This window comes from Ovis canadensis, chromosome 4 (assembly GCF_042477335.2).
Source record: "Ovis canadensis isolate MfBH-ARS-UI-01 breed Bighorn chromosome 4, ARS-UI_OviCan_v2, whole genome shotgun sequence".
In the NCBI taxonomy this organism is placed as follows: domain Eukaryota; kingdom Metazoa; phylum Chordata; class Mammalia; order Artiodactyla; family Bovidae; genus Ovis; species Ovis canadensis.
This window is the reverse complement of record NC_091248.1, coordinates 39,434,169-39,454,041: the sequence shown is the minus strand read 5'-3', so window position 1 is coordinate 39,454,041 and position 19,873 is coordinate 39,434,169. Positions and strand designations below refer to the sequence as shown.

The 19,873-nt window shown below is 39.3% G+C and overlaps 1 protein-coding gene across 4 annotated transcripts in view; it reads left to right on the top strand.

Moving 5' to 3' along the window:
- CRPPA (CDP-L-ribitol pyrophosphorylase A) overlaps nt 1-19,873 on the top strand; it is a 373,607-nt gene that overhangs the window by 94,099 nt on the left and 259,635 nt on the right. For all 4 annotated transcript variants that reach the window (XM_069587589.1, XM_069587592.1, XM_069587591.1 and 1 more), the window contains 2 exons: nt 13,746-13,850; nt 17,722-17,767. In XM_069587589.1, coding sequence (XP_069443690.1) covers nt 13,746-13,850; nt 17,722-17,767 — 151 coding nt within the window. The remainder of the gene's footprint in view (nt 1-13,745; nt 13,851-17,721; nt 17,768-19,873) is intronic.

The window sequence follows — 19,873 nt, the reverse complement described above, 5'->3', positions numbered from 1 at the left end:
ATTATGTTGCATATTACATTATACTACATAAATACTGTATAAAGTTTTTTTCCAGTAAGAGCGAGGACCGTGTGCATGTGTCAAGGGTGAAAATTAAATCTTCATGTTAACCTTGTCCCTTAGTCTTTCTTCTCAGAGGCAAACAGGTTCTCCTGAGACCTTCTGAAGGGATGCAGATTCATTCTTCACCTTCTGTTTTCCATCTGTAGGCATCCATTCTGAGGAACTGCAGTCCCTCTGTTACCTGTTCGGTCACTCTGCCTCTTGCATAGCAGTCACCTTGAGACTGTTCCTTCCTACTCTCCTAGCAATTCTCTTTTTTCCTCACCTATTAGAATAGCTTGCTTTCTGTATCCTATGTCTTCCCTTTTCTCACTGTGCTCCCCAAGTTTGTGGAGCACCATTACCTGAGAAAGAGTATGTGGGGAACTTCTGCTTTCCCAGGCATGTAAGGAACTTAGAAATGATCACCCTATCCTAACAGTACAAAGCTAAACAAACTCAAAAAAAAAAAAAAAGTGTCTTAAATCTAACAGAGAAGTGAGATAACAGGACAGATTGGTGTCCTGAAACAGGCAAACACAGTGGAGTAGGAAATGGCAACCCACTCCAGTATTCTTGTCTGGAAAATCCCATGGACAAAGGAACCAGGAGGGCTACAGTCCATAGGGTTGCAAAGAGACACAAGTGAAGTGACTTAGCACTCACACTCACGGTGGTTCTGTGTTTAGGTTTTGAGAAACCTCCATATTGTTTTCCACAGTAGCTATACCAATTTACATTCCCGTCTACAACACACAAACGTTCTCTTTTTGCTACATCCTTACCAGCAGTTTGTAATTTGTGGTCTTTTTGATGATAGCCATTCTGACAAGTGTGAGGTGATATCTCATTCTGGTTTTGTTTTGCATTTCTCTAGTTAGCAATGCTGAGCATCTTTCCTGTGCCTGTTGATTACTTATAGGTTTTGTCTGGAAAAGTGTCTCTCCAGGTCTTCAGCCTATTTTTTTTAAACTGAGTTGTTTGAAGATTTGATGGTTTATATGAGCTGGTTATATGTTTTGGATATTAACCTTTTATCAGTCACATCGTTTGCAGGTATTTTCTCCCATTCAGGAGGTTGTCATTTAATTTTGTCAAAAGTTTGCTTTGCTGTGCAGAAGCTTTTAAGTTTAAGTAGGTCCAGTTTATTAGTTTTTGTTTCCTTGCATTAGGAGGTAGAGCAAAAAAAAAACCAAAAAAACAAAAAAAAACAAAAAAAAACAACCCCCAAAGCTTTCACAATTTATGTTAAAGAGTGTTCCTATGTTTTCTTTGGTTTCTGGTCTTACATTTAAGACTTTAATACATTTTGAGTTTATTTTTGTATGTGGTATAAGGAAATGTTCTAGTTTTATTCATCTACATGTAGCTGACTAGTTTTCCCAGCACCGCTAGTTCCAGAGACTGTGTTTTCTCCATTGTATATTATTGTCTTCTTTGGTGTCAATTAAATGATGATGACAGCCTATCACTATCATTATTTCTGGGCTCTCTATTCTGTTCTTTTAAACGAGGTGTTTGTTTTCATGCCAGTACCATATTGGTTTTTCTTTCTTTTTCTTTTTTTTTTGTTACCATAGTTGTGTAATATAGTTTGAAATCAGGGCATATGATACCTCCAGCGTTGCCCTTTTTTCTCAACATTGTTTTGGCTATTCAGAGTCTTTTGTGTTCCCATAGGAGTTTTAAAATTATTTGTTCTATCTCTGAACAGTGGCATTGGTATTTTGATAGGGATTGCATTGAACCTGAGATTTTGATACTCCACATCATCACCAACTCTGGATATTGTCAGTGTTCTGGATTTCAGCCATTCTAATAGACATATAGTGATATCTCATTGTTCTTTTAATTCACATTTTCATACAGAATTCATTGCTGGTGATAATGTAAAATGGCACATCCACTTGGGAAGACAATTTGACAGTTTCTTACAAAACTAAACATACTCTTAGCATATGATACAGCAGTTGCACTTCTTTGTATTTACTGAAATAAGTGGAAAATTTGTATCTATACAAAAGCCTACACTTCAATATTTGTACCTGCTTTATTCATAGTCACCAAAACTTGGGAGCAACCAAGATTTCTTTATACACACATACACTGTGGTACTTCCAGATAATGAAATATTCAGTTCAGTTCAGTCGCTCAGTCGTGTCCGACTCTTTGCAACCCCATGAACTGCAGCAAGCCAGGCCTCCCTGTCCATCACCATCTCCCGGAGTTCACTCAAACTCACGTCCATCGAGTCAGTGATGCCATCTAGACATCTCATCCTCTGTTGTCCCCTTTTCCTCCTGCCCCCAATCCCTCCCAGCATCAGGGTCTTTTCCAATGAGTCAACTCTTCACATGAGGGCCAAAGTATTGGAGTTTCAGCTTTAGCATCAGTCCTTCCAATGAACACCCAGGACTGATTTCCTTTAGAATGGACTTGTTGGATCTCCTTGCAGTCCAGGGGACTCTCAAGAGTCTTCTCCAACACCACAGTTCAAAAGCATCAATTCTTCAGCCTGTTAAGAAACCTAGATTGAAAAAGTACATAGGAACTAAAATTCTACTGAGACTTTCAATGTTTCTGAAAGTCCATATTCTGCCTTCAGACAAGATATATAGCTTTTATGATTTTATATTGACAATCACTATCTTCTAAATTATGAAGAAATTCTTCCACTATTTATCTGATTTTCATTGTTGGCTGTTAAGTAGTCTTGTCCAGTTTGGATTCCTGCCTCTTTACAAGAGACTTTTTGTTTTTGTTCATTGGATTTGGTGTATTTTCATCTATTGGCATCTATATTCTGTAAGATTGTTTAAATTTGGGGACTCGTTCTTTTTACTGCAATTAAAAATTATTGGTTGTTTGCTTCTCCAGACCTTTTAAGTTCTGCTGATTTTTATTAACATATTGGACTTTGACTCATTATGTTTTTCTGTGTTCTACCCTTCTAAATATTATCCTTATTTTATGAGTATTAACACTATCATTCTGGGACTGTTAAATCTTTATTGACTGTGTGGTTTCTCGGTTCAGTTCAGTTCAGTCACTCAGTTGTGTCTGACTATTTGCGACCCCATGAATCGCAGCACGCCAGGCCTCCCTGTCCATCACCATCTCCCGGAGTTCTCTCAGACTCATGTCCATCGAGTCCGTGATGCCATCCAGCCATCTCATCCTCCATTGTCCCCTTCTCCTCCTGCCCCCAATCCCTCCCAGCATCAGAGTCTTTTCCAATGAGTCAACTCTTCGCATGAGGTGGCCAAAGTACTGGAGCTTCAGCTTTAGCATCATTCCTTCCAAAGAAATCCCAGGGTTGATCTCCTTCAGAATGGACTGCTTGGATCTCCTTGAAGTCCAAGGGACTCTCAAGAGTCTTCTCCAACAACACAGTTCTAAAGCATCAATTCTTCGGTGCTCAGCCTTCTTCACAGTCCAATTCTCACATCCATACATGACCACAGGAAAAACCATAGCCTTGACTAGACGGACCTTAGTCGGCAAAGTAACATCTCTGCTTTTGAATATACTATCTAGGTTGGTCATAACTTTTCTTCCAAGGAGTAAGCATCTTTTAATTTCATGGCTGCATTCACCATCTGCAGTGATTTTTGGCGACCCCCAAAATAAAGTCTGACACTGTTTCCACTGTTTCCCCATCTATTTGCCATGAAGTGATGGGACCAGATACCATGATCTTTGTTTTCTGAATGTTGAGCTTTAAGCCAACTTTTTCACTCTCCTCTTTCACTTTCATCAACAGGGTTTTTAGCTCCTCTTCACTTTCTGCCATAAGGGTGGTGTCATCTGCATATCTTAAGTTATTGATATTTTTCCCGGCAATCTTGATTCCAGCTTGTGTTTCTTCCAGTCCATCGTTTCTCTTGATGTACTCTGTATAGAAGTTAAATAAGCAGGGTGACAATATACAGCCTTGACAGACTCCTTTTCATATTTGGAACCAGTCTGTTGTTCCATGTCCAGTTGTAACTGTTGCTTCCTGGCCTGCGTACAGATTTCTCAAGGGGCAGGTTAGGTGGTCTGGTATTCCCATCTCTTTCAGAATTTTCCACAGTTTCTTGTGATCCCCACAGTCAAAGGCTTTGGCATAGTCAATAAAGCAGAAATAGATGTTTTTCTGGAACTCTCTTGCTTTTTCCATGATCCAGCGAATGTTGGCAATTTGATCTCTGGTTCCTCTGCTTTTTCTAAAACCAGCTTGAACATCAGGGATTTCCCGGTTCACGTATTGCTGAAGCCTGGCTTGGAGAATTTTGAGCATTACTTTACTAGCATGTGAGATGAATGCAATTGTGTGGTAGTGTGAGCATTCTTTGGCATTTCCTTTCTTTGTGATTGGAATGAAAACGGACCTTTTCCAGTCCTGTGGCCACTGCTGAGGTTTCCAAATTTGCTGGCATATTGAGTGCAGCACTTTCACAGCATCATCTCTCAGGATTTGAAATAGCTCAACTGGAATTCTATCACCTCCACTAGCTTTGTTTGTAGTGATGCTTTCTAAGGCCCACTTGACTTCACTTTCCAAGATGTCTGGCTCTAGATTAGTGATCACATCATCATGATTATCTGGGTCTTGAAGATCTTTTTTGTACAGTTCTTCTGTGTATTCTTGCCACCTCCTCTTAATATCTTCTGCTTCTGTTAGGTCCAGACCATTTATGTCCTTTATCGAGCCCATCCTTGCATGAAATGTTCCCTTGGTATCTCTAATTTTCTTGAAGAGATCTCTAGTCTTTCCCATTCTGTTGTTTTCCTCTATTTCTTTGCATTGATTGCTGAAGAAGGCTTTCTTATCTCTTCTTGCTATTCTTTGGAACTCTGCATTCAGATGCTTATATCTTTCCTTTTCTCCTTTGCTTTTTGCCTCTCTTCTTTTCACAGCTATTTGTAAGGCCTCCTCAGACAGCCATTTTGCTTGTTTGCATTTCTTTTCCATGGAGATGGTCTTGATCCCTGTCTCCTGTACAATGTCACGAACCTCATTCCATAGTTCATCAGGCACTCTATCTATCAGATCTAGGCCCTTAAATCTATTTCTCACTTCCACTGTATAATCATAAGGGATTTGATTTAGGTCATATCTGAATGGTCTAGCGGTTTTCCCTACTTTCTTTAAGTCTGAAGTTTCTCCAAAACATTTTTTGCCATTTTGACCTTATCTTTCATGTTAGTCTTTCGTTGCATTTCAGTTATATCTGGCTTTTTTGTTCATGTGTATATGTTGGTGATTGGTTGTACTTTTTGAGTTTTATGGTGGGGGTGGTTGTTGATTGTGAATTTCATTCTAAGGTGACTGGGCTGAACAGTAAATAGTGTGCCAAGGGGTTATGCCTGAGGAGAATATTCAGCTCAGTCCAGTCGCTCAGTCATGTTCAACTCTTTGTGACCCCATGGACTATAGCACACCAGGCCTCCCAGTCTATCATCACCTCTCAGAGTCCACTCAAACTCATGTCCATTGAGTTGGTGATGCCATCCAACCATCTCATCCTCTATTGTCCTCTTCTCCTGCCTTCAGCCTTTCCCAGCATCAGGGTCTTTTCAGATGAGTCAGTTCTTCATATCAGATGACCAAAGTATTGGAGTTTCAGCTTCAGCAACAGTCCTTCCAATGAATATTCAGGACTGATTTCCTTTAGCATGGACTGGTTTGATCTCCTTGCAGTCCAAGGGACTCTCAAGAGTTCTCCAACACCACAGTTCAAAAGCATTAATTGTTCAGCACTCAGCTTTCTTTGTAGTCCATCTGTCACATCTGTACATGACTACTGGAAAAACTATAGCTTTGACTATACAGACCTTTGTTGGCAAAGTAATGTCTCTGCTTTTTAATATGCTGTCTAGGTTGGTCATAACTTTTCTTCCAAGGAGCAAGGGTCTTTTAATTTCATGGCTGCAGTCACCATCTGCAGTGATTTTGGAGCCCAAGAAATTAAAAGTCTGTCACTGTTTTCATTGTTTCCCCATCTATTTGCCATGAAGTGATGGGACCAGATGCCATGATCTTAGTTTCCTGAATGTTGAGCTTTAAGCCAGCTTTTTCACTCTCTTCTTTCACTTTCATCAGGAGGCTCTTCAGTTCTTCGCTTTCTGCCATAAAGATGGTATCATTTGCATATCTGAGGTTATTGATAGGATAATATTATTAATTCTATTTTGGGCTCCAGGTTCAGGGAGGCAGAGGATTCTCAGCATCTGTGTATTTGCGTGTTTTTCGTGTGATCGGTGATAACACTGTGGCCCCCATGCTGGATAATGTCCACATTTTGTGCAACCACCTTAATTGACTTGGTGGTGGTTTAGTTGCTCAGTCGTGTCCGACTCTTTGAGACCCCATGGTCTGTAGCCCGCCAGGCTCCTCTGTCCATGGGATTCTCCAGGCAAGAATGGAGTCGGTTGCCATTTCCTTCTCCAGGGGATCTTCCCGACCCAGGAATTGAACCCGGGTCTCCTGCATTGCAGGAAGATGATTTACCAACTGAACTTACTTGATTAAAATCTACCAATTTGCTGGTTGCTTTATTTTTGCTCCTTTGCTTTTTCCTGCCTGCCTTTGTATTAATTTCTCATTTTATGATTCCCTTTTATTCCTATTGACTTCTTACTCTTACCTTATAAAGCATTTGTTTAGTGGTTACCTTGAGTTTAGAATTTGATGAGCACCCAGCAGTGGGTTGCTAAAGAAGAGCCTGAATGAGGTATTAACTCATGCTGTGTTTGTATTTCTCAGAGGTTCTATATTCTCCTAATTGCCTCTATTCAGTATTTATAGTTTGTTGACATCTTTTAGGAGATTTTATCTTACTGTCTGTATGGGACGCAATGTTTCTTCCTTTTGTGTTCTGCTGTAGGTGAGCTGGTGATGGCATCTTCTACTTCTGGGGGGAGGCATGCCTGTTCTTAGACTTAGCGCTACTCAGTCATCCTGTGACCTCAGCTCTGATGGTTTCAAGAAACAGTTCTGTTTGTGTAGTTTATCTGCTTTTTTCTTTTGTTCTTCAGATGAGCATCACTTTTGCTAGCTTTTCATATCCTAGGCAGTAGAAATCAGCATCCACGTTCTTGAGAAACAAATTCAGATTTTAATTTGTCATAAAGCATGCACTTTTTTGAGGTAACCATAGAAGTAAGGTTTAATGCAAAAACATTATCAAAACCCCATAATTGAAGTGAAAGTCGCTCAGTCATGTCCAACTGTTTGAGACCCCATGGACTATACAGTCTATGGAATTCTCTAGGCCAAAATACTGGGGTGGATAGTCTTTCCCTTCTCCAGGGGATCTTCCCAACCCAGGGATAGAACCCAGGTCTTCTGCTTTGCAGGCGGATTCTTTACCAGCTGAGGCACTGGGGAAGCCCAAGAATACTGAAGTGGGTAGCCTGTCCTTTCAGTGGATCTTCCCAACCCAGGAATCAAATTGGGGTCTCCTTCACTGCAGGCAGATTCTTTACCAACTGAGCTATCAGGGAGGCTCCCAAACCCCATAAACAGTTGTAAAATTATTCTATACAGTGAATGACTGATTCAGAGTATTTCTGCCAAGATCGCTCAGTTTCTGTTTTGGGTGTATATTTTGGAAGTATCTGATCCGTCATTTTCTTTGTTTCGTACTGGCTCTGTTGATTGGAGTGCTGAAGACTTCCAGCACTTTGTAAGCTGTTGTCATTCTTGGTTGGTGCATCACGTGACTGGCAGGAGCACAGCATCAGGTACTTCTCATTCCTGAGATGGGAAGAAAGAAGCTGTTTTTCTCAGTATGCACTTTGTGAGCACTTTTAAGGCTGTCCATGAATATGTTCAGTATCCTGCATCTGGAAAGAGAGGCAGGAAAAGGGTCATTGGTAGTCTTTTGGGTTTAGAGAGAGAGAAGTGAGTTGCTCAGTTGTGTCCAGTTCTTTGCTACCCCATGGACTGTACAGCCCATGGAGTTCTCTAGGCCAGAATACTGGAGTGGGTAGCCTTTCCCTTCTCCAGGGGACCTTCTCAACCCAGGGATCGAACCCAGGCCTCATGCATTGCAGGCGGATTCTTTACCAGCTGAGCCACCAGGGAAGCCCATCTGAGTGACTTTCTCTTCACTTTGGGATTTAACCAAAAATAGTTACTCTTACTGTAGATTGGCCTTACTTGCATACTACTAGATGAGACTGTGTAGATGTTGGCATTATTAATAGAATGTGGAGATTTTGTTGTTGTTGTTTAGGCACTAAGTCATGTCCAGGTTTTTGCCACCCCATGGACTGCAGTGCGCCAGGCTTCTCTGTCCTTCACAATCTCCCGAAGTTTGCTTACATTCATATGCATTGCGTTGGTGATACTATCTAACCATCCCGTCTTCTACTGCTTCCTTCTTCTTTTGCATTCAGTCTTTTTCAGCATCAGGGTCTTTTCCAATGAGTCAGCCCTTCACATCAGGTGGCCAAAGTATTGGAGCGTCAGCAACAACCCTTCTGATGAAAATTAGGATTGATTTCCTTTAGGATTGACTGGTTTGATCTTGCAGTCCAAGGGACTCTCAAGAGTCTTCTACAGTACCACAATTCAAAAGCATCAATTCTTTAGTACCTAGCCTTCTTTATGGTCCAACTTTCATATCTGTACATGACTGCTGGAAAAACAATAGCTTTTACTATAAGGGCCTTTATTGGCAAAGTGATATCTCTGCTTTTTAACATGCTGTCTAGTTTTGTCATGTCTTTCCTCCCAAGGAGCAGGCTTCTTTTAATTCCATGGCTGTGGTCACCATCTGCAGTGATTTTGGAGCCCAAGAAAATAAAATGTGTCACTTCTTCTACTTTCCCCCACCTATTTGCCATGAAGTGATGGGACCAGATGCCATGATTTCAGTTTTTTGGAATGTTGAGTTTCAGGCCAGATTTTTCACTCTCCTCTTTCACCCTCATTGAGAGGCTCTTCAGTTCCTCTGTGGTTTCTGACATTAGAGTGGTATTATCTGCATATCTGAGGTTGTTGATATTTCTCCTTGCAGTCTTGATTAGAACTGGTGCTTCATCCAACCAAGCATTTAACATGATGTACTCTGCATAAAAGTTAAATAAGCAGGGTGACAGTATTCAGCCTTGATGTACTCCTTTCCCAATTTTGAACTGCTCTGTTGTTCCATGTCCAGTTGTTTCTGTTGCTTCTTGACCCATATACAGGTTTCTCAGGAGACAGGTAAAGTTTACTAAAGCATAATTTATTTTTATGTAGCTACAGGTATGACCTAAATCAAATATCTTATGACTGTATAGTGAAAGTGACAAATAGATTCAATGGATTAGATGTGATAGACAAAGTACCTGAAGAACTATGGATGGAGGTTCGGGATTGTACAAGAGGCAGTGATCAAGACCATCCCCAAGAAAAAGAAATGCAAAAAGGCAAAATGGTTGTCTGACAAGGCCTTACAAATAGTTGAGAAAAGAAGGGAAGCAAAGGAGAAAAGGAAAGACATACCTGTTTGAATGCAGAGTTCCAAAGAATAGCAAGGAAAGATAAGAAAGCCTTCCTCAAGGATCAGTGCAAAGAAATAGAGGGAAACATAGGATGGGAAAAGCGAGAGATCTCTTCAAGAAAATTAGAGATACCAAGGGAACATTTCAAGCAAAGATTGGCACAATAAAGGATAGAAATGGTATGGACCTAACAGAAGCAGAAGATATTAAGAAGAGGTGGCAAAAATACACAGAAGAACTATATAAAAAATATCTTCATGACCCAGATAACCACAATGTTGTGATCACTCTCTTAGAGCCAGATATCCTGGAATGAAAAGTCAAGTGGGCCTTAGGAATCATCACTATGAACAAATCTATTAGGGGTGATAGAATTCCAATTGAGCTATTTCAAAACCTAGAAGATGATGCTGTGAAAGTGCTGCACTCAATATGCCAGCAAATTTGGAAAGCTCAGCAATGGCAACCCACTCCAGTACTCTTGCCTAGAAAATCCCATGGACGGAGGAGCCTGGTGGGCTGCAGTCCACGGGGTCGCACAGAGTCGGACACGACTGAAGCGACTTAGCAGCAGCAGCAGTAGCAGTAGCAGCAGTGGGCACAGGACTGGAAAAGGTCAGTTTTCATTCCAATCCCAAAGAAAGGCAATGCTAAAGAATGTTCAAACTACTGCACAATTGCACTTATCTCACCCACTAGCAAAGTAATGCTCAAAATTCTCCAAACCAGGCTTCAACAGTACATGAACTGTGAACTTCCAGATATTCAAGCTGGATTTAGAAAAGGCAGAGGAACCAAAGATCAAATTTCCAACATTCCCTGGAACATTGAAAAAGCAAGAGAGTTCCAGAAAAACATCTATATCTGCTTTATTGACTATGCCAAACCCTTTGTGTGGATCACAACAAACTGTGGAAAATTCTGGGAGAGATGGGAATACCAGACACCTAACCTGCCTCCTGAGAAATCTGTATGCAGGTCAAGAAGCAACAGTTAGAACTGGACATTCAACAGCAGACTGGTTTCAAATCAGGAAAGGAGTACATCAAGGCCATATATTGTCACCCTGCTTATTTAACTTATATGCAGAGTACATTATGCGAAACACTGGGCTGGATGAAGCACAAGCTGGAATCAAGATTGCTAGGAGAAATATCAATAACCCCGGATATGCAGATGATACCACCCTATGGCAGAAAGTGAAGAGGAACTAAAAAGCCTCTTGATGAAAGTGAAAAAGGAGAGTGAAAAAGTTGGCTTAAAGCTCAACATTCAGAAAACGAAGATCATGGCATCTGGTTCCACAGCATCGTGGCAAATAGATGGGGAAAGAATGGAAACAGTGACAGAATATTTTCTTGGGCTCCAAACTCACTGCAGATGGTGACTGCAGCCATGAAATTAAAAACCCTTGCTCTTTGGAAGGAAAGTTATGACCAACCTAGGCAGCATATTAAAAAGCAGAGACATTACTTTGCCAACAAAGGTCTGTCTAGTCAAAGCTATGGTTTTTCCAGTAGTCATGTGTGGATATGAGAGTTGGACTGTAAAGAAAGCTGAGCACTGAAGAATTGATGCTTTTGAACTGTGGTGTTGGAGAAGACTCTTGAGAGTCCCTTGGACTGCAAGGAGATTCAACCAGTCCATGCTAAAGGAAATCAGTCCTGAATATTCATTGGAAGGACTGTTGCTGAAGCTGAAACTCCAATACTTTGGCCATTTGATGGGAAGAACTGACTCATTGGAAAGGACTCTGATGCTGGGAAAGATTAAAGGTGGGAGGAGAAGGGGATGACAGGATGAGATGGTTGGATGACATCACCGACTGGATGGACATGAGTTTGAGTAAGTTCTGGGAGTTTGTGATGGACAGGGAAGCCTGGCATGTTGCAGTCCATGGGGGTCACAAAGAGTTGAACATGACTGAGCAACTGAACTGAAGTGTTGCTAATACTATATTAAAGATGAAATTTCTTAAATTTCTTCAATGTCATGTTATATTATATATTGGACATATGACATTTCTTAAAAATGTCATGTTATGTTGAAGAAGAGGTTTACATCTTTTTTTTTTAATTTTTTTTAAAAATTTATTTTTTTAATTTTAAAATCTTTAATTCTTACATGCGTTCCCAAACATGACCCCCCCTCCCACCTCCCTCCCCACAACATCTCTCTGGGTCATCCCCATGCACCAGCCGCAAGCATGCTGCACCCTACATCAGACATGGACTGGCGATTCAATTCTTACATGATAGTATACATGTTAGAATTCCCAAGGAATAGAGGTTTAAACTGAAACAGTTCTGGTTAATTTGGGACTCTATATGTACCTGATGGTATATTTTCTTGTCATATTAACTTCACAAATCATTAAAATATAGGGTTTGTAATTTCCAATAAAATAAAAATTGGCAAACTGTTCTAAATGTCATATTCATATTGTTGCCTTTCTGCAGTCTCTCTTATATGGATATGCTCTTGTGTACGTGTGTTATTTGCTCGGTCATGTCCGACTCTTTGTGACCCCATGGACTGTAGTCCACCAATTTCCTCTGAACATGGGATTCTCCAGGCATGAATACTAGAGTGCGTTCCTTTTTCCTTCTCCAGGGGATCTCCCAACATAGGGATTGAACCCTGGTCTCCTGCATTGCAGGCAGATTCTTTACTATCTGAACCACCAGGTAAGTCATGGTTGTGCTGTTGGTAAAACGCAAATCCAGCAGATGTCTGCAATGTCTGTATCCTTGAGTTTTATTCAGTCTTTATTTTATTTTTAAAAACTATTTATTTATCCGTGCCAAGGCTTAGTTGCAGTATGTGGGATCTAGTTCCCTGACCAGGGATTGAACTCAGCGCACCTGCATTGGGTGTGTGGAGTCTTAGCCACTGAACCACCAGGGAAGTCCCTATTCAGTCTTTAGAATGAGATGAGAGACCATTTCCTCTAACGGGGCTTCACTAGTACCCTTACATAGAATTAAATACTGTATCTCCTGGTCTACTTGTAAATATTCTGCTAATGTTCCATCTATCACATTCTGTTACAAAATATTTGTTATAAATCAGCCTCTTCTTTTAAACCTGAGTTCCTTGAAAACACAAAACATGTCTCATTTATCTTTATATGTGGGTACTTAAAAGAAAGCTTGGACATGATAGATACCTAGTGACCATTATTTAATTGCACTATGTTGGTCATTTGGATGGTTCGGCCTAAGGTGTTAAAAAATATTATTTATATTTTACTAAATCTGATAGGCATTCACTTTTTTTTCTCTTAATGGAAGACTGATACAGTACCATGTTCAGAATCAAAATATATCCTCTAAAAAGATCTGTTGTTATTTAAAATAGCAATAAGAAAGCTGTGTCCTGCCAGTGTTTTTGGATAAATATGAGAGATTTGGGGTTTTATGGATAGGTATGACTTCCCTGGTGGCTCAGACGGTAAAACATCTGTCTACAATGCGGAGACCCAGGTTCAATCCCTGGGTTGGGAATATCCCCTGGAGAAGGAAATGGCAATCCACTCCAGTACTATTGCCTGGAAAATCCCATGGACAGAGGAGCCTGGTAGGCTACAGTCCATGGGGTTGCAAAGAGTCGGACACAACTGAGTGACTTCACTATGGATAGGTATATTTGTTAAATTGAGTTCTGATATGGTCATCCTCAGTCATACCTTTAGGCATTTTACAAACATGTTTGGAAATGTAGCTTTTGAGCAAAGGAAATAAAGTATTGTATTTATCTGACACCTAAGCTCAGACAGTAAAGAATCTTCTTGCAAAGTCAGAGACCCAGGTTCAGTCTTTGGGTTGGGGAGATCTCTTGGAGAAGGGAATGGCTACCCACTCCAGTATTCTTGCCTGGAGATTCCAATGGACAGAGGAACTTGGCGGGCTACAGTCTATGAGGTCTCAAAGAGTTGGAAGTGACTGAGCAACTTTCACCGAAACTATTCAGGAAGTTAAAAACATGATTGCAACATTTCTGTTTTCTGTTGGTTTCATTTGGCTTTTAGGGCATGAAGAAGATTAATCTAACTTGATTAATCAATAGCTAATTAAAGAGTTTGTGAATTCTCTAGGCTCTTCTATATGCAATTGATTATGAAATTGAAAGATTATTTAATATTATTTAAATAAATTAAATAATATAATTAAATAAATTATATTAATATTTTAACTTCTTAATTCTTTTTTCTTCCTACCCAGTGTAGTGACTATGACTTGGAATTTGGAACTGAGTGTTTGCATTTGGCTCTAAAATACAGTCATATCAAAGCAAAACTCGTGGAAGGATCCCCTGACCTCTGGAAGGTATGGAAGTTGGTACTTAGCTCTGTGTTGATGTGTCATTCCTGAAGACATACTCTGCAAGTACTGATACTTTCCAGGTGCTTTAGAAAATAGAGAAGTTTAAAAACATTTGGCTTCATATTGAAACAGTATTTCCAGGAATAAAAGTATGTGTGTACGTATACATTAAAGATGTTAAAGAGTCTCAGTGGGTTTTCTGATCCATCAAATTATAGTATTATTTCTGTTGCTCGGTTGCATGAAAATTCATGTTGGGATAGTTTACTCAAACAGATCCCATTTAGCCAGTAAGATTGTTTTGTTCACAATTTTTGTGTATGTTCTTGGTGTGTAATGTTTTACTATGTAGCCCTACTCTCACCTGTATTGAGGGCGCCATTCTGCTCCTCACAGCAACAACATTTCCTCTTGGTCCCTAGGATGGTAGCTCCAACTTAATGTGTTACTGAAACACATATCTGCAGTAGTTTTGACCCAGTAGGCTTGGCGCCTGGAAGAACTCACCACCTCCAAGAGGCATTGTGCCCTTTCATGTGGTCAGGCTTGACTGATTTCATGACAGACTTCTTTCTTTAGGAGGAATGAAGTGGTTGTAGCATTATCATACTGCATGTTCCTGTTGAGGCTGGAGTGCTTTACAGCACGACTCTCCTGGTTTCATTGGGTAGAAATGTGGTAAACTGAAAAATGTATTCTGAAATAGAATTGCAGGGTCATATCATAATTTTGAATAAGTACTGCTCCTTTGGAAATATTGGATGAAATCTTTATAAAGCATCCATCTAAATCTGGTTAGTAAACATTTCTCCTAATTCTGAGCTAATATGAATCCAAAAGCATATTTCTTCCTTGACATAAAAACAAAAAGAAGCCCTATGTGTTAGGTATTTTGTACAATCATGTGATGGGCCTTGCTACGTGCTAAGATTGTCTCATACATATTTAAATTGTTACAAGATTACAGGATATTGACATGCCTGATTTATTGCCTGGTGGAGAAAATTAATGCAGTATTGTTGCTCTTTTAAGAGTTTCCAAATATCATTAATCCATCAGGTCAACATTTTATTATTATTATTATTATTTTTCTATATGTGATAGATGGTGATACACTTACTCATTGGATTTGAGTAATTACCAATTAGGTGTTTTGTGCAAGATCCTGACTCACATCACTACAGATCTGCTAAACTTACTTTACAGGCTATGTTAAAAATAAATAAATGAAACCTCAAGACATTTATTGCTACTAACATATCAACACCCTCTGGACTCTTTTCTCATTTTTTTGAGAGGGCTGTGTGTGTTATCATCTGTTTCTCATGGGTAGTCTGAGCTTTCTTTAAATGTGTGAAGCACCCTCGGGTCTTCAGGTAGAAAGAAAGCTCTTTTAATTTTCCACTCGAACTCCACAGATGTACTTCAGTGTCTTTTGCATTAAATCTCAAATTTCACTGCTTCCACCAGCAACACAGAAGCACAGTTTTAGTCCTCGCGCCTTGGAGCTTGCTTCCGTTGTGTGTGTGGCAAATGTCTTGCACTGAGTGGAGGCTGGCCTTTCCAAGCGTGTCTCTTCATTCCCTTGCTGAGTCATTTCACGCATGGTGCTGGGGTTGAATTATGTCCCGCTTCCCCCTAGAAGAGACTCATTAGAAAATACCCTGATGGTGGAGAAGACTGAGGGCCGAAGAAGGGGGTGACACATCATGCGATGGTTGGACGGCATCGCTGATGCAGTGGACCTGAGTTGGAGCAAGCTCTGGGAGTTGGTGATGGACAGGGAAGCCGGGTGTGCTGCAGTCCATGGGACTGCAAAGAATTGGACATGACTGAGCAACTGAACTGATAGCCAATAGGAAAATGTAGACCAAAAAAAAAAAAAAAAGTTCAAGTTTTAGGGGAATTTGCTGGCAGTCTTGTGGTTAGGACTCCACACCACTTTCACTGCTGAGGGTGCAGGTTCAATCCCTGATTGAGGAACTAAGATCCTGCAAGCCTTACAGTGCAGCCAAAAAAAAAAAAAAAAAGAATTTTAGCTGTCTTTCTTTATACAGTTTCTTTTTGAGTATTAGTGTAGTACCCAAGGACCTTTGGGTAGTAATACATATATTTCATTCTTAAGACTGATTTCAGTGCATAAGTGTTGTTTTGCAAGTATGCTAGAAAAGTCATTTTAGTATTTGAGACCAAGTTTTCTTTATTTTAAAAACCTCATTGTTAAGATAGATTTATTTGAAAAAAAAAAAAAGAATAAAGCACTTTCACAGTTATTCTGTTTAAATTTGGAACGCAGTCATATTCCTCAAAGAAAGCAGGAGGGAATGAAAAGTCAGCTATAGTAATTAGGCATCTTTCCATTAATTACTGTTTTGAGTTTACCTTACATAGCAGACAGTTAAAGGGAATAAAAGCCTTTTCTCATCTAAATTGCAAATATTGAGTGCCGATTTCAGCTGTCTAGTTAACTTTGGGTTTTCATGGAAACAAATATACTTTATTCACTTCTTCTAAGAAAAGTGAATCCCTAAAATGTTCCTGCAGACTGAGTTTTGCTCACTGTGTTCATTGCTCTATTATAGCCGTTAGAACAGGACCTATGATGTGGCATTATTTGAGATATATTTATTGAATGAGTGAATGAGATCAATGCAGTCTTTAATTTGGTAAAATGCATAGTCTGAAGCTTTACCTGTCTGTTTACTACTTTTTTTTTCCCCCCAGATAATAGAGCTATATTTTAGATCAGTAACTATAGTACTGGTTCTGGTTGGCATTGCTTGTTTTAGAGATAATTTAACAATGTCATACTTGATTTTAATAGATTGGTTGGCTGCTTGAGGAACTTTCCATTTGTCATACAAGTCACCTTTATATTAGTTCTGAGTTGTAAGATATAGATTTGGGGCCAGGGTGGTTTACCTGCTGGGATCTAGGCATAACAGGGAAACCTATTTGGGTAAAAGTACCGTGAATTGCTTAGCTGAACAGTTTTTGCACAAGTTTAGTTCGGAGATAATCTGGAGAAAAATTGTCCAAATTATCGATATGAAAAGGTATTAATTATTTCTCAAAGTGGGTTTTGAGACACTGGCATCATCTGAGCACTTGAATGATAAGCTCCTAAGACCTTAGAGTACTTACTAATGGATTTAATTGTTTCCTCTGTCCTTCAGTTCTGTGATGAACTACAGTGCAATGCATCTGACATGTTCTGTACCTGGGCTCACTGCATGTGGTCTGAGAACTATCTGCTATAGGACCATGGCAGGTTATATACAAGGAATAGGTTAGAATTGCAAAGAGGCTGTATGTTCTTAAGCACAGATCGTGGTTTTTCTTACATTCATGATGGTAGCCTCCAGGCTGTCTCTGTCAGTCATGTATTAGTAAAAATATTAAAAAGGTAAGCCTTATCTGAGGGTACACAGATAAACTCAATTCAGAAGACCCTCACTGTGAACTGGTCTTTGAGAATCATCTCATTTCAACTGAACATGCAATTTGGTAATTTTTCAAATATATTCTTTTCCTTATTTCCTTCCACAAAAAACCTTACTATTAAATAATAATTCTAATACTTGTATGTAAATGCTACCACATTTTCTTTGATATGATTCTTATATTAATAAGACTTTGGTAACAACTGCCACACAACATCTGAATTTACTTAAAGATTTAAAAACAGATCTTCAAGCATTTGTAGAAGCAAATATATTTTTTTTCTGAATAAACTGATGTTATAATTTAAAACTTGTCAGTGTTGTGTGTTTATGGTTTCTCCAAAATCAAGAATTTCCTTGGGGGCATTATTTTATTGCTTTAACATTCCTTTCTACTCTGTTAAATCTAATGAAGTTTATCTGTCCTCTAGGTGACCTACAAACGAGATCTGTATGCAGCTGAATCGATTATTAAGGGTATGTTTGGCCTTGTGACTGTCAGTTCCTGTGTTTCAAAACCGTAAGCCAGTTCAGAATTTCTCATGACATTTTAAAGACCTGACTTCTCAGAAGTATAAATCTTGTAGACCAGGGAGGTCTGTGATTTGTCTTTTTGAAAAATAATTACTTTATTTTATTTCCTGCTTTGAAATATCACTTATTATGACTTACGTTGGGGCTTCCCTGGTAACTCAGACAGTAAAGACTCTGCTTGCAATGTGGGAGACCTGGGTTCAGTCCCTGGGTTGGGAAGATCCCCTGGAGAAGGAAATGACAACCCTCCCCAGGATTCTTGCCTGGAGAATTCCATAGACAGAGGAGTCTGGCGGGCGGCAGTCTGTGGGGTCGCAGAGTCGGACATGACTCAGCGACTATCATACATGCTTTATGTTACATTGGTTTAACTTTTATGTAGGAAATACTTTATTAATCTGAGAAAAGTGGGTGACATTGACATTGTAGAAGTGAAAACTGACATTTTAAGTTGTAAATGTATTTTGTTTTTATTCAGAAAACTGTCTCTTCTCAACATTTGCCAACACATTACATTAGACAGCATCTTGTGCCTGAGAAGAATTTTTCTGAAAAAGAGAAATTGGTCTGAATGATCTTTAGTTCCTTTTAGTTTTGACAATGACTGTGATTCTGCTATGTGATTTTAGGTATTATATACGTAATAATATTTTTCTCATTTTTTTCATCTCTCTTAAGAGCTCGATGGCACAGAAGTGGTTTCTTTCATAATCAATAAATATTTATTAAATGTGCTTGACACTGTGCTAGGCGTGTAATGATGATGCACAAGATGCGTTCATTCTGTATTTTCGCAACCTCCACAGTTTACATCACAATTTCTTAACCTTGGCATTATTGGCATCTTGGGCCAGGTTCTTCTTTGTTCAGGGAACTATTTTTGGCATCATAGTAGTTGCATGATCTCTACTTAACAGGTGCTGGCGGCACTCTACCCTCCCTCCCTCCCTTCCCGCGCTGTGACCATCAATTGTCTCTGGGCAGCACTGTTGTTGTTGTTGTGTATGTGTGTATATGGTCCTAGCCAAAATCAGAGGGGCCCACCCCCAATACTGAAGCAAGTGTGGTACTTTACAATCTGTAATTTACTCCTTCAAAACTAGATTAAGGACATAATGATGTACTCAGATACTGACTGAGATGTGACCTTGATTGAAGTTGGGGGAAAAAAAAAAAAAACATTGAGTGGGAATTGTGAATGCAACATTTTTTAAAAATCTTATTTTATGCAAAGCCTGTTTAGGGATCATCTGGCTTCACATTCAGAAAACTGAAATCTCTTCTCTGTGTGTGACATTCTGTATTTGTATTTTATCTTTATATTTTTTTGTGGTTTAACAGTATTGTGTTTCAAACTATTAATATAATGATTTGGGCATCTGTGTGTATGCAAGCAGATGATCTATAGCTATAAATCAAAATGTTGACATATATTTACATATGAGTCAGGCAATGTATAAACATGACTCTGGAGAAGTTGCCTAAACCATGATGTAGTTGGTTATATTCTCAACAGAAGGAGATTAAAACTTAGTTTGGTTTCTTTACAAAGTCTTATCTCTAGTACCTAGGTAAAATGGAACTGATCTATTTTGCAAGAAGTTGGTAAATGGTTCAGTGAGGATTCTACACATTTCAATACTTTGCCTATATATTATTAATATCAAGAGCAGGCTTTATCATGTAAAAGCCTCCTTTTTAAGTATAATTGCAAGGGCTTTAGTTTTGGAAATTGTTTGCAGAGAGAAACTGTTTTATTTAGTTAACATATTCTAGTATTCTACTTTTCCACCTTATTTGTCTCTTGAGAAACCTGTATGTGGTCATAAAGCAACAGTTAGAACCAGACATGGAACAATGGACTGGTTCAAAATTCAAAAGGGAGTATGATAAAGCTATATATTATCACCCTGCTTGTTTAACTTATATGCAGAGTACACCATGCAAAATGCCAGACTGGATAATCACAAGCAGGAATCAAGATTGCAGGGAGAAATATCCATAACGTCAGATATGCAGATAATACCACCTTAATGGCAGAAGTGAGGA